The sequence below is a fragment of the Coffea arabica genome, chromosome 7e (assembly GCF_036785885.1).
Source record: "Coffea arabica cultivar ET-39 chromosome 7e, Coffea Arabica ET-39 HiFi, whole genome shotgun sequence".
NCBI lineage: Eukaryota > Viridiplantae > Streptophyta > Magnoliopsida > Gentianales > Rubiaceae > Coffea > Coffea arabica.
The window spans coordinates 16,230,078-16,245,645 of NC_092323.1; the positions used below are offsets into that span (position 1 = coordinate 16,230,078).

Here is a 15,568-nt window from a genome sequence, read left to right on the forward strand (position 1 = left end):
AACAACACAACAATCCCTTCTCTTCTCTCATAACTTAAGTTTCCCTTCTTCTCTTTATTATCCTAAACTCCCAAACTTAGCCAAGGCACATTCGCGAACGAAAAGTCTAAAGAAGTGAAGTTACCACAACTCACAAATGGATGGCTAATGTGATTCCACGTGCAGGTTTTCACTTGCTATTATAGGTTTTACTACTGACAAATTTGTGGTGGTAGATTTAGTACAACTAACAGTAAGTTTTGTTATAAAAGAAGTAAATTTCAAGATTTATGTAACTTACTCTTTAAATAATGAATCCTACTATTTTTTTTAGCTAAAATTACCACTTTTTCTCCAAAACTTACAATTTATAAAGCTTACCATTTTTGCAAGAAAAAATTATAATTTTGTTAACAAATCTTATCACCGTTTATTAGTAAAATTTACCATATCATTAACAAGCCTTGCTAATTTTTAAGCAAAAGTTATCATTTTTATACAAAAACTTACTACTTTTTCAATGAGTACCAGTTTTGAGTTTTTTTTTTTTTTTAAGTAAAACCAGGAATTGATAGGGGGTTAGGCATAGAGCTGACGTGTTTATTAAAAATATTCAATGAGTACTTGACAAAGAGGATATACCTCATAATTATGACTAAAGAAAAATTGGGTGGGGCTAAATCCATACTTCTACGATCTAAACCCACATCCTTATAACTAAGTTGACCAAAAAACCCATAGCATTTATAAGGCTTGGTAGAGACTTTTTCAATAAAAAAATTAGCCCTTGTTTGTTCAAAATAGATGGTGCTCATTTGGATTTAAAATTTCTATCATTAAGAATGGTCTTAACATTTCTGACATTTTTTTATTCACTTTGATGTCATTTATTTTTTCCTCTTATTTGGTGGGGAGAATGTTTTTATCTCTTTTTACCATGTTCAGAGGAGATGAGAGATTTCTTTTTTATTTGTGTTAAGAAAATATTTTTGCCATTTTGACATGTTGCACTTCAAAGTTGATTGAAGTATAATTTTAGAAAACACTAATAGATCAATAATTAGGATGATAGTATCAAACAATTTCAATTAATTAAAACTTATGATTGATATTTTAAACTTCTTTTGTTATATGAAATACAAGTTTTTGTATTGAAAAATGTTTCTATCAAACTCTTGTAGGCTGTACTGTCATCTTGATATTAGGGGTGTAAATTTAGACTGAGGGAATATGGATTTAGCTCTACCCATAAAAATTTCACTAGTTTGGAAATGATTCCAACATGTTTTAGACTTATGATACTGTGAGAGTACCAATTTTGAGTTTGAAAGAATTTGACAAAAATTGTAGTTAATCTTTAAGATTAATCTTTTATACATTGACAATATTTACATTAGCATCCTTAGATGCATGCTACATTCTCAATTTGAATTTATACTCCAAAATTTTGACAAAATGATATGTATCTAGACCCATTTGTATATATACTGACAATGCATAAAAGATTGACCCTAATTTGTTTGTCAATTTTTATGGGAAATGCTACTTATGGAAGCCAATAGGTAGTTTTCTGTTGCAGTGTAATAAGCAAAAATATATTCTTTTTGGGTTAGAAGGCAATTAGCACAAAAATGTTTGTGATAATACATGAGCTCTATAAGCACATTTTGGGGCTGTCGCACAAGCTTTTGGCAACATTACTAGCGGCTGAAGACGTCAAGGGGGACTTTTGTTAAACGTTTGCTCATTCACGGTTAGATTGGTAATTTGATCAAACTTCAAGAAAGATAAATGTGATTAATCCTTTGTTAATCAAGTCATAAATTTGGCTTAAAAAAACAGTAGTATGTTTTGTATATAGAAATGTCATCTTTTACTAGATGTGGTAAGATTTGTTAATAAAATCATTTGTTTGCTCGAAAAAGTAGTAAGCTTCATCTGAAAAGGGTAAATTCTGATATCCAAAGCAATTTCTGAAAAGTAGATGCTCTTTTCCTTTTGGCTTGATATCCAAAGCAATTTCTAGACCTAATGCCGATGAAATTGGACTGCATATTACAACAATATGCAAATTTTACTTTTCTTTTGCTCTGCATAACCAATTTTTTTTTTTTTTTCAAATTTTGCTTGTCTCTTCTTAATATTTGTTGCATTAAAAAAGAAAGGAAGAGAAAAGTGAATCTTGCACATATATGCTTGTGCTCAGCTAGTCATAAGCATCAAATCAATCTATAGTAGCATTGAAGAAGATTTCACGAAATGAGATTATATAATAAAAGTATAAACTCTATTAAACATCAAAGCAGAAAAGAACATGGAGAACATTTTACAAACAGAGTGTGATAAATAATGTTGGACTGAATTATGCAGTCACAAAGTTGCAGCTAGCTGCATCATGTCGCACTGGAAACTTGAGAGAAGTGGCTCTGTTTCTAAGGGACTTGGCTCAATTGACTCTGTTTCTGAGCTGCTTGATTCTTCATCTGTTTCTGAGGGAGTTGATCCTCCTCCTCCTCCTCCTCCTATTTCTGAGCTGCTTGATTCTTCATCTGTTTCTGAGGGAGTTGATCCTCCTCCTCTTCTTCTTCCTCCTCCTCCTCCTATTACGATCTTTAGAACCTCATTTCCCATATCCACCTGTGCTTGTTGAATTTCTTTCACTGAACTTACAACAGACTCATCACACCCTTTCACCTCAATCATTTCAAGAGTAGCACATTCCCCTAAATAAGAAGGCACCTCTTCCAGCTTCCTGCATTCGTGTACAATCAATTTCTCAAGACGGGGAAAACTATCAAAAGATGCAGTCCAGCTGCGAAATCGCAAGCTAGACAATTTCAAGGCTCGGAGGTTAGGGAATTCCCCATCTTTCATTTCCCATTCTTCCCCATCAAAGGAGCGATGGAGTAATTTAAGCACTTCAAGATTGGGCAATTTTCCAATTGTTGAAATTTCACTCCATGGCTGACGATTACGTGAGAGAGTCAACTTCTTCAAATTCAATGGGAATTTAAATCCATATCCAGCAAAAAATGATAGATTGAGTGATTCTAGTTGACTCAAAGGCTCAAACACGAGAATCCGGTCACCAATTCTGGTAGGGTCTTCTCCTGATTCGTAGGATCTCGTGCATTTTAGCTTGCGGATGCTTGGAAACTTTGTCAGTATCTTTTGCAAGCTTTGAGAGGAGGGATCAATGGCAAGGTTTAAAGTATTTAAATGATCTAAACACGGGGATACCTCAAGATTTTCAATGGTAAAAATAAAACCACAATTGCCACCTGCATATAGATGCCTCAATGTCTTAATGTTCCAGATGGTCTTCGGTAAATAGCACATTGAGTTTCCTTCTATCCAAAATGTTTGCAACCTTGAGAGTTGAGAGGTTGGCTATTGCAGATGGGATGGATATTATTCCTTTAGTATCAATCAGCAAGAATCGCAAGTGAACAAGCAATACTAATTCCATCGGAAAATCTGCAACAAACTTGACGCCTTCCAAAAGCAACACTCTAAGAAGTTTAGGTAACGAAAACTCAAAATCCAACGGAGAAAAAGAAGAACTTTGATCCAACATGATGGTGCGTAAATTAGGAAAAGACAGCATTAACTCCCGAGTCTTCAATTTCGTGGAATTTGCATCATGAACTCGGTAGGGGCTGCTTAGGCTAGCAAGACTAAAAGGATCTTTCCCACGACGAATAATATGTATAAAGTTCTCTTCTTTGATTTTTCCTACACAAAACTCATGTACCAAATTATGAAGCCTGCAGCTTTTGGCACCGCCCATACTTCTTTGTTTGATAACCATAACTAAACTTCTATCAACCAGAGCCTTCAAGTAGTTGTCAGCCACATCCTCTAAGTCCTTTCCTTCAGTTTTTCGTACAAATCCTTCAGAGATCCAAAGCCATGAAAGACCGCTGACACGAATGCTTTTGCCTTCTGAAAATGCACAAAAGTAAAGAAGGCATGACTTCAAATCATCGGGTAAATGGCTATAACTCAGCTCAAGTGTCTTCCTGCAATATTCATCGTCAAGGATAATACTGGAACTTACACTAATTGCAACTTCTTCCCAGCAATCTTCAGCAGTATTAGCTAGAATTCCAGCCACAAGGACAACTGTGAGAGGCAAGCCCCTACAAAATTTTGCTATTTGAGATCCAACTTCAATTAGTCTCGGAGGACATCCTTCTTTGCCAAATAGCTTTTTTTGCAGCAATTTCCAACTCTCTTTATCAGTAAGCTGGCGGTGATGGTGAGCCTTGCTATCAGGACTGAATTGCAATTCAATTCTGCTGGTAAAGAGAATCCTGCTTCCATTAGCATCATCAGGCAATGAACCTTTGACCAAATTCCACACCTCAATCTCCCACACATCATCCAAAATAACGAGATACCTATTTCCCTTCAAACGCTTGTAGATCATTTCAGCCAAATCATCTTCGTCCATCTTAAGGTATTGGCTGTGACTCCCAGCAGAAATACTACACAAAATCTGAAGTAACAAATCCTGTATGCTATATACTTGATAAACAGTACACCAAGCAAGGATATGAAAGTGGCTTGAAATTAATGGATCATTGTAAACTCTATTGGCCAATGTTGTCTTACCAAGTCCAGCCATACCCACAATTGAAACAAGATCCAACAGCTTTGAACCCCTCGTAAGTCTATCAATAATTGTCTTTACCTCATCATCAAGAACTTCATTCAACACTGGGGTGCTACGTTTTGACTCAATGTGGAAAGATTTCCGGTTAGTTCTCTGAGCTCCAGTGTCATGCCTCGTGCACTCATAGGTTTCAATCTCAGTCCTCAAAAGCTGGATATCTCTGACAACACTTTCCAAATATTCATGTTTATCACCAATCACAATAGAGTCAATGACAAACTCTGTCCTGTAAGCAACCGCTATAACACGACTCCAAAGAGCTTGGAGTTTTCCATTCCGGTTGTGCTGGTCTACCATCTTGCCAAGAAAAGATCTTAAGAATACAAGATGATCTAGGACTGTGTGGATTTGATCATTTGGGAATGCAATTGAATCCTCAGCCCCATTACAACTTTCCAGTTCAATCAGATTTTCAAGGAGAAAATCCATAGAGCCCAACTCATTGGTCCTAGGAAAACCAAATGGCGATACTGATGTTACTGGATAAACCTGTGCAACTTCTGCCCTAACAAACTTGAGCACTTTGAGCAAATGAAAAAGAGCAAAATCAGTTTCCTTGGCCAAGCCTTCTTTGATCAATTGATTCACAGAAAGGGAGAAAATTACTATTGCTGCATCACAGACCACAACTCCAATAAGACTCTTCATTCCATGGCGTAGCTCTTTGAACTTCTCCGGATGCCTGAGAAGGATTGACAGGAATCTTAGCCCGTCAAGGAGTTTTTGCATGTGAAATATAATTGGAACCAGAATACTGGTACAAGATTCTAGTAGCTCCATAATATTGTGAACAAGACAATCCACAAAGTCAACTACTAGATGCTTATTCTTCTCCAGAGCTGAAGTGTCTGATGACCTTGATAACTTTGAAGCAGTCAAGACATGGATATAAGTTTCTCGAACTTGTGGATCAGTGGGATTAATCTTCTCACCTATTAGTTGAGAAATTTGAAGTTCCATGCCATTGCGTACTTCACCTTTTCCGTCAAACCACCATATAGAAATCAGGCGTAATGCATCGATAGCCACCACTTCAGCGTGAATTAAGAGATCCATCAATTGCTGACCCTCGACACCGTGAAGCATGGCAAAGTGAATGAAATGTTTCAAGAACATTAGCTTCTCTTTAAGAGTTTCGAATACGTCCCTTTCGCGAAGCTTTGACAGATTCTTTGAAACCGAATCAATGAAATCAATAACCAGTTCCGGATCCCTCAGCCAGTAATAGTCCAACAGAAAGTTGATGCATGATTCCTTGATATCTGTCTCGAAAAACAGCTCGATTGCTTCCTGGAATATGGTGAGCTCACTTTTGATCTGAGTCAAACCAGACAAACGAGAACGCATCAAGTATTCCCAGCAAGCAAAATCAAGGTCTTGCATTCCTGTGATAATCAGACTTTGAATTCTGAAAGAAGTAACATCCTTCTCCTCCGCATCTTGTTCCAGACAGATTTCATGGTTCCTCCTCCTCTTCCTCTTACACTTTGTCAGATACAGATCAAAGCTTTGTAATAAGCTGACCTCGATCTCCAGACCCTCGATATAAAAGTGCAACTCATATTTGAAGGTCTTGTTCAACCAGTCCAGATAATCTAGAGCGAAATCAAAGCAATCAGTGCTACTACTGCAGGATATCTCCATTATTATTGCAGTTTCTATCCACTCTGAGATCAGATTTGTGTCTTGAACTTAGTCAGCTATTGTCGGCGAGACTCTTTTCTTCTTCTTTTCTTGTTGCAAGTTGCAACTTGCCAGGCTAATTTCTAATCTTGCCTTGTTGTGTTCATGGAGACGTGAGGGGCCTAAACGAGTCAGCTGCCAAAGTGCATTCCCATACAGCTGACCATTTTAGACCGCGTAGAAAAATGACATACATAACAAAGAAAAGTCACCGTGACTAATAATAAAATACTAGCCCAACACTGAACGTTCGAGCTGAAAATATGACAATTGAAGAAATAAAGCATCCACTTATAAATAAAATTAGTGTACTTAAACAATTATAGTGTTATACTGGGTGAATTTTTTGGTTGTTTGCTCTATTTCTCTTACTCTTATCTGTTAGTTTAATCATATTTATAACTATTTACTCACAAATTTTATAATACAAGAAGACTTAAAATGGAACCAAATTGATCCCCCTGCAATGAAGGGTGTTTCAAACTAGTATCTACATTAATGTTTAAAAGTCCAACTCTAGCATCAAGAGTTCTTTTCCTAAAAAGTAAAAATTTCGTTTTAATTTTTCTCATCACTCTTACATGTTTATGCTCTAGTTTAATGGGTCGAAATCTCAGGATTTAAAGATTTTGGGTTTAAAATTTTAAATCTCCCCTCCCGCCTCTTAAAAATTCCACACCTCTCCCTACCAAAAATAAATTTAAAAATATAACCATCAAGTTTGACCTCCAAGACAATAAAGGAGGTTTTTGTTATTAAAAAGAATTGTTCAACTAAAACTTACTTTAAAAAATAAATAATCACACATTGTTCATAACTAGGTTCAATTAAGTTATTTTCCCACTTGAGATCCTCGGTGACATGTTTTCTATGCCAATCCAATGTCACCTATAGTATTGCGCCAAGTGTCCTATTATTATTTACACTTGTGTTAAACCAAACCAAGTTGAATTATTTGAAAATTAAAGTGTAAATAATAACAGGACACTTGGCACAATACTATAGGTGACATTGGATTGGTATAAAAAACATGTCACTGAGGATCCCAAGTGGTTATTTTCCATATTCTTGGTCATGGTGCAACAGCAATCTAAGATTTGAGGGACCAGTCTAGCTTCTTGTCCGTTGGTGAACCGCACAATTTTCTATTGCAAGAAACAAAAAACAGTAGTGCTATTTCTTCACAAGATTACCAGTAATTCTTGCTAGTGGGATCAAAGCTAACATATTACAGTTCCCATAAATTCACAACTTGTAAAACTAGATATCAGGGTATCTAACTCTTAAGTGCTTATGCAACAATCTTATGATTTATATTTACTTCCTTTTAACCAAGAAATGGAATTGCTTAATTTATTGGTCAAGTCCCAAATTAACACCAAGTTGGATTTGAGATAAGAGAACAATATCAGATCAAAAGTAAAGAAACTATACCCTACATAAAGCAAAGTCATGTCGGCCAAATCCATAATAGATTCATAATTGAAAACTTCCAAAATCAACCACATTATGTTGTCTAACTAACTTTTTGTAATGGAAGAATTGTCATCCGATTAATCGACAGTACTGCATAAAATAAAAAGATTTACCGGAAGAATTGGTTATCATATCAATCAACAAATGCATACGTCATATCATTTCAATTTGAATTTAAATTCCAAAATTTGCACATATATATGACATGTTTCTAATCCTGTTTATGTATACACTGATAATGTATAAAAGATTTACTCTAATTTTTATATCAATTTTTATGAGAAAGGCTATTTATGGAAGCCAATATGTATTTTTTTCTATTGGAGTCTAATAAGCAAAATATATTCTTTTTGGCTTAGAAGGTAATAAGCAAAAATGTGTTTGTAATAGTACAGGAGCTCCTTAAGGACATTTTGGGGCAGTCACACAAGCTTTTTACATTAATGTTAGTAACGGTTGACGACGTTAGGGGGCGTTATGCTTAACGTTTGCTCATTCAGGGGTTAGATTGTTACTTGACCAAATCTCAGGATTTGATTTGTAATTTGACCAAAGCTCAAGGACGATAAATGTGATTAATCCTTTGTTAATCAAGTCAAAAGTTTCGCTTGAAAAAGTAGTAAGTTTTGTATAAAAAATGGTAAGTCTTACTAGAAAATTAGTAAGATTTGTTAATGATGTTGTAAATTTTACTCAAAAAAGTGATAAGATTTGTTAATCAAATCATTATTTTGCTTGAAAAATAGTAAGTTTTATATTTAAAAATGCTAATTTTTTGCTAAAAATATTTGTTATTTAAATAGTAAGTTACATAAATTATGAAACTTACTTGTTTTATGGAAAAACTCACTATTAGTTACACCAAATTTACTACCACAATTTATTTTTATGAAAGAAAGTCATGTCATATATTGTCAAATAGTTTGTAAAGCAGTGCACAAGCACAGGTAAATTTTCTGGAACCGTTTAAATTAACTGGACGAATTCAAGGCCCTTCTTCCACAACTCTCTTCAGTCGCTATTGGTTCCTTTGGCCTTTGATCACTGTGTTAATAATTCAAAAAAAAAAAAAGAAAAGAAAGAAACTTTACTTCCTAGATATAACATTGCAAGCAACGTTTTATGAGTCTCTGTTTTTCCTTTTCCTACAAACTAAAAGATGAAACAGCAAACAAAAAGTTTTAGAATATTTACATTCTTTAGACTACCAAAAGCACTGGTAATTACTTACAGGAAGTTTGTGCATGAAATTAGTGTAAAGAAGAAAGACACATGTAAAGGTAACTCTTGCACAAGTTTTTGGATTTTCTTTTCCTTTCGGCTTGATATCCAAAGCTATTTCTAGGCCAAATGCCAATGAAAATGGCCTGCGTCTAACAACAATACGCAAATTGTATCAGACAACCATTTGAGGCGAATTGTACTATTCTTTTGCTTCGCCCTTTCTCTATCGAAAAGTAACATAACCAAGTTGTTTTTTTCTTTTTCCTTGTCTCTTCTTGTACTATTCTTTTGCTTCGCCCTTTCTCTATCGAAAAGTAACATAACCAAGTTGTTTTTTTCTTTTTCCTTGTCTCTTCTTAATATTTGTTGCAAAAACAGAAACTATTTTATGTTTTAACATGTTAATTAATTGAGTGTATGGTTCTTTGTTGAGGAAAAACAGAAGCAAGTCACAAGTTTCTGCACTACTCTGACTGAAATACAAAGAAAGGAGAGAAAAGTGTATCTTGCATGTATGCATGGGCATGCTCAGCTAGTTTTAAGCATCATATCAATCTGTAGCAGCCAGCATTAAAGAAGATTTTGCGAGTTGAGATTATAAAATGATAAAATCCATTAAACATCATCGAACCAGAAAAGAACATGGAGAAAAGTTTAGACATAGACTCTGATAGATAATGTTGGACTGAATAATGCGTGACAGTGCTTGCCACTGCAGTTACAAAGTTCTAGCTAGCTGCATGAAAAAAAAAATTGGGAAGCTCCAGAAATTGCTTTGAAAAAACCTTGAAATCAGACTCCTTGTGAGGGAATTGACTCTGTTTCTGAGGGGATTGGCTCTTCTTAGCCAATCCATGCATCACCACATTTTTCAATAGCGATCTTTAGATCTTCATTTCCCATGTCCATCTGTTCTTGTTGAATTTTCTCCACTGAACTGACAACAGACTCACCACACCGTCCCACCTCGATCGCTTCAAGAGTCGGACATTCCCCTAAACAAGAAGGCACCTCTTCCAGCTTTCGACAATTATACAATAGCAATTGCTCAAGACGGGGAAAATTATCAGAAGCAGCAATCCATCTGCGAAAGTCTAAGCGTGCCAACATCAAGACCCGGAGGCTAGGGAACTCCCCTTCTTCCATTTCCCATTCTTCCCCAGCAAAGGCTTGATGGTCTAATTTGAGCACTTGAAGATTTGGCAACTTTCCAATCGTTGAAATTTCACTCCATGGCTGCTCATTATCTGAGAGAGTCAATTTCTTCAAATTCCTTGGGAATTTAAATCCATATCCTTTAAAATAAGACAGATTAAGTGATTCTAGCTGACTCAAACAGTCAAACTCTAGAATCCCTTCACCATTTCCGATTCTGACACCACCCGTTATTGAACATTTTAGCCTGCGGATGCTTGGTAACTTTCTCAGTATCTTTTGCAAGCTTTGAGAGGAGGGATCAATGGCAAGGTTTAAAGTGTCTAGATGATCTAAACATGGGGATACTTCAAGATTTTCAACAGGAAAAGCAAAACCGCCATTGGTAGTATAGTAGAGATGCCTCAGTGTCTTAATGTTCCAGATAGTCTTCGGTAACAAAAAATATCTTGAGTATCCTCTTACCAGAAAAGTTTGTAACCTTGAAAGGTTGGATATTTCAGGTGGGATGCTATTTATTCCTCTAATATAAAGAGCTAAGTATCTCAAGTGAACAAGCAATACTACTACCATCGGAAAATGTGCATCAAACTTCAAGTTCCTTAAATCCAGCACTCTGAGAAGTTGAGGTAACCAAAGGCTGAAAGCATCCTCTTTAAACAATAACAAACTGCGTAAATTGGGAAAAAGTAGCATTAAATCCCAAGTCATCAAATTTCTGGCATTTTGATCACAAACTCGGTGGGGGTTGCTTGGGATAGTAAGAATAGTGAGATCATTCTGACTATGAATAATATGTAGAAAATTTTCTTCTTTGGCTTTTTCTACACAAAACTCATGTACCAAATCATGAAGTCGGCAGGCTTTGGCACCACCCCTAGTTCTGTGTTCAGAAACCATAACTAGACTTCTATCAACCAGATCCTTCAAGTACTCATCTGCCACATCCTCTAAGCTCTTTTCTTCAGTCTTCTGCACAAATCCTTCAGAGATCCAAAGCCATAACAACCTTCGAATTGGAACATTTTTGTCTGCTCGAAATGCACTAAAGTAAAGAAGGCATGGCTTCAAATCACCTGGTAAATGACTATAACTCAGCTCAAGTGTCTTCATGCAATATTCGTCGTCAAGGACAATACTGGAACTTAGACTTTTTGCAACTTCTTGCCAGCAATTTTGATCAGTAGTAGCAAGAATTCCAGCAACAAGGATAACTGTGAGAGGTAAGCCCCTACAGGATTTTGCTAATTGAAATCCAACTCCACTTAGTTTTGCAGGACAACCTTCTTTGCCAAATAGCTTGTTTTGCAGCAATTTCCAACTCTCTTCATCGGTAAGGGGGCGGAGATGGTGAGCTTTGCTATCAAGTTTGAATTGCAGAAACAAATTCTGCAATCTGCTTGTTATAAGAATCCTACTTCCATTGGCATCATCTGGCAATGATTTTTCCAACAAATTCCATGCCTCAACGCCCCACAAATCATCCAACACTAGGAGATACCTATTTCTGAGCAAAGCTTGTTTTAGCTTTATAGCCAGATCACCTTCATTCTCCTCTGGATATTGTTCGGGACTCCTAGAATCAATACTATGCAATATCTGAACTAACAAGTTGTGTGTGCTATATATTTGAGAAACAGTGCACCAAGCACGAATATGAAAGTGCAACTTTACTGAAGGAGAACTATAAACCATATTGGCTAATGTGGTCTTACCGAGCCCAGGCATACCAACGATGGGAACAACACCCAACTTCCTTGATCCTCCAGTGAGTCTATCAGTGATAGTTTTCACCTCGTCATCGAGACACACAAAATCTTTATTTTTCGTGGCCGCAATAACTTGTGATGACACGCAAGTGAAAGTCTCGGTAACTCTCTTGGTTTCGCCATCATAGCTTATGCTACCATACATCTCTTGGGCTTCAGTCTTCATAAGATTGATATCTGTAGCAACATCATCCAAACAACATTCACGTTCATCACCAACAAGTGTCCAGTCGATCACTAACTCTGCTTTATATGCAGCCTCCATAACACGACTCCAGAAAGCTTGGATTTTTTTGCTCTGATTGCACTGCTCCTTGATTTTTTCCAGGAAAGATCTTAAAAATTCAAAATCTTTTTGGATTTTCTGGATTTTATCCACTGGAAAAGCAATTGAACCATTGATTTCATCACAACTTGCTAGTTTCTTTAGATTTTTTTAAAAAAAATCCATAGAGCCCAACTCATTGATCCTAGAAAAACCAAATCCCGAAACTGATGTTAGTGGATAGACCTGTGTAACTTCTGCCCTAATAAGCTTGAGCACTTTGAGCAAATGAAGAAGAGCAAGATCTGTTTCGTTGGCCAAGCCTTCTTTGATTAACTGATTCACAGAAAGGGAGAAAATTACGATTGCTGCATCACGGACCACAACTGCAATAAGAGTCTTCATTTCATGGCGTAGCTCTTTGAACTTCTACTGATGCCTGAGAAGGATTGTCAGGAATCTTAACCCCTCAAGGAGTTTTAGCATTCGTTTCATAATCGGAACCAGAATACTGGTACAAGATTCTACTAGCTCCGTGATAATGTGAACGAGACAATCCATGAAGTCAGCCACTAGATGCTTATTCTTCTCTAGAGTTGAAGTGTTTGAGGAACTTGATAACTTTGAAGCAGTCAGGACATGGAAATAAGTTTGTCGGACTTGGGGACTACTGGGATAAATCTTCTCACGTATCAGTCGAGAAATTTGAAGTTCCATTTCCTCGCATAGCTTTTCATCATCTCCGTGAAACCAGCATATATAAATCAGGCGTAATGCATTGAAAGCTACCACTTCAGCGTGAATCAAGAGATCTATCAATTGCTGACCCTCGACACCGTGAAGCTTGGAAAAGCCAATGAAACACTTCAAGAACATTAGCTTCTCTTTAAGGGCTTTCACCAGAACAATCAACGCTTTACGAAATTTGTGCCTTCCGGAGAGAAGATCCTCCAGATTCTCTGAAACCGAATCAATGAAATCAATCACTGGTCCTGGATCTCTCAGCCAGTAATAGTCCAACAAAAAGTCAATCCACGATTCCTTGATATCTGTCTCGAAAAACAACTTGATTGCTTCCCTAAATATGGTGAGCTCCCTTCCGACCCATATCAAACGTACTGGACCAGGATACCTCTCGCCTTCGATGCGAGCAGATTCAAGATCTACCATTTTCCTGATAATCAGTTCTTGAATTCTGAAAGAAGTAACATCCTTCTCCTCCTCATTTTGTTCCAAACAGGTTTCACGGTTCCTCCTCCTCCTCCTACACTTTGTGAGATACAGATCAAAGGTTTGTAGCAGTCTCACCTCGCCCTTCAGGTCCGAGATATTATTATGCGGCGAATAATAATGTCTTGGGGTCTCATACAACCAGCCTAGATAATCTAGAGCGGAATGAAAGCAACTAGTGCTACTACTGGAAGGTATCTCCATTATAGTATCTTCTACTGACTCGGAGATCAGATTGGTATCTTGAATAATAAACTTAGTTCAAGGTTTGCAACTTTCTGATTATCTGAGAATAGTGAAAAATATTGTCGGCGAGACTCTTCCTTCTGTTCTTGGTGCAACATGCGAGACACTTTCAGTTGTCTTCTTGTGTTGGTGGAGACTTTCGGTCACTACCCCGGGGCCTATACGAGTCAGCTTTTGTCTACTTTCTGCCAAAGTGCCTTTCATGTCCAAGTAATGCACATTTTTAGACCAGAAACGATACCAATTCGAGGCAAATAAATCTAGATAGATGCTAAAGCAGTAAATGGTCATAATAGGTAGTGTTGATTATTTATGTCTAAAAGAAAATTGTAAAACAGGTTATAATAGTAATCAGTTATAATTTTAGCAGAATGTAAACACTTTAGTCAAAACTGCTCACGTTAATACCATCATTATCCTTGTCAATGCCAACTCAATAAGAAGCTTGAATGCACCTAAAACTCCATACATGTTAAGGTAACAATTCTTAGAAATCCAGACACGAACTCACCTGACAACTCCTACCATTTCATAAATATAGTATACTTTAAATGTGATTCTCTTGTCAAAAGGAATTGACCGTTCTTTGGACTCCTGTATAGGGCTCGGAAAAAAAACCATAGCAATTAGATCGCATAAAGCCATCAGCAAGACTAAATTGCTAAAATCATCTATGGGACAGGAGCTTGCCTGGTTAACAATGAAATATTATCCCAATCAGGGACGGATCCAGGACTTTAGTTTACTGTAGCAAACCATCAAAGATATAATAGCAAAAAATATAATATATTAAATAAAGCATCCTAAGGGTAAAATAAAAGTCCAATAGACTATAACTAAGAATACGTTGTTTTTCATAACTAAGGCTAAAGTATAGAGCAAAATGTGAAAATTAGACTCTGTATCATTCTATTTACTATCAATGCTAGGCATTCAAAACTATATTCGAAACTTCTTTAATTTTTAGAATAGTTAAATATTCTTTTGTTTGCCTTTGATTTCCTATGCACATAGCATAGTATTAGCTTACTTACTAATTTTAAGTTATAGTAACCGAGGAAACTAAGAATTGGCTTGTTATGAGACACTTGCTTAAAAGAAAAAAATTAATGTTTCTTTAATTGCTATTTAAAAGTAATACTAATTCTCCAGTAAATTATACACTAACAATATACTTTTATGAGGAAACGACAGGTTAATTTGGTATGGGACACTTCTAAAAAGAAATTGAGGAAAATAAATAAATTAAATACTAATAATCATATTTAGGGGGACAATTGATTCAATTTTATTTAATACCAACTACTCCCTTCGTTCCAAATTTTTGTCATACTTTCTATTTTGGGATGTCCCAAAATGTTTGTCTTATTTAAAAAGTTAATGCTCCTTTTGGTATTTCTTTTTCAATATTGTCCCTGCTTTTTAATCAAGAGCATGTTACATTCAAATTCAAAATTTGATTTTGAGGGATAAGATTGGAAAAAAATGTTCGAACATCACAATCAAAACGCTATTATTGATAAATGTTGGATGCCTAAAACTCGACCAAAATTTTGGGACGAAAGGAGTAATTATACTATTGAGGCTTTTAGAATTTTGAAAACTTTTAAGGCGCCCCTTCTATAATTGATTCCAACATAGAATTTTCCAGCTGAACACATGAAAATTGAAGATATTAAGCATCCCTTATAAGAATTTATTTGCCCACCATCTTAAATAGTAATCCAAACTTCAAGCTTCTAAAGTTTCCAGATATATTACCCATTTTTTACCTTTCTTTCCATAGTTTACTTAAGTAAAATAATATGAAGATAACAAGAAACAAAAGGCCCCCAGTGGTAAACCATCCGAGCAACCTCTCCC

At 36.1% G+C, this 15,568-nt stretch overlaps 2 protein-coding genes across 2 annotated transcripts; both read right to left on the reverse strand.

Moving 5' to 3' along the window:
• Positions 1-3,691: 3,691 nt before the first annotated feature.
• LOC113700629 (putative late blight resistance protein homolog R1B-13) lies at positions 3,692-6,498 on the reverse strand. The gene is made up of 2 exons (XM_072058463.1): positions 4,040-6,498; positions 3,692-3,924 (listed from the first exon to the last, which is right to left on the reverse strand). Exons 1-2 carry the CDS (start codon positions 6,299-6,301, stop codon positions 3,841-3,843), a joined length of 2,346 nt encoding a protein of 781 aa, XP_071914564.1. The 5' UTR covers positions 6,302-6,498; the 3' UTR covers positions 3,692-3,840.
• Positions 6,499-9,883: 3,385 nt separating this feature from the next.
• Positions 9,884-12,229, reverse strand: LOC113700630 (putative late blight resistance protein homolog R1B-17). Its single transcript, XM_027221096.2, has one exon. The coding sequence runs from the start codon at positions 12,227-12,229 to the stop codon at positions 9,884-9,886; it is 2,346 nt and encodes a 781-aa protein (XP_027076897.1).
• Positions 12,230-15,568: the final 3,339 nt, after the last annotated feature.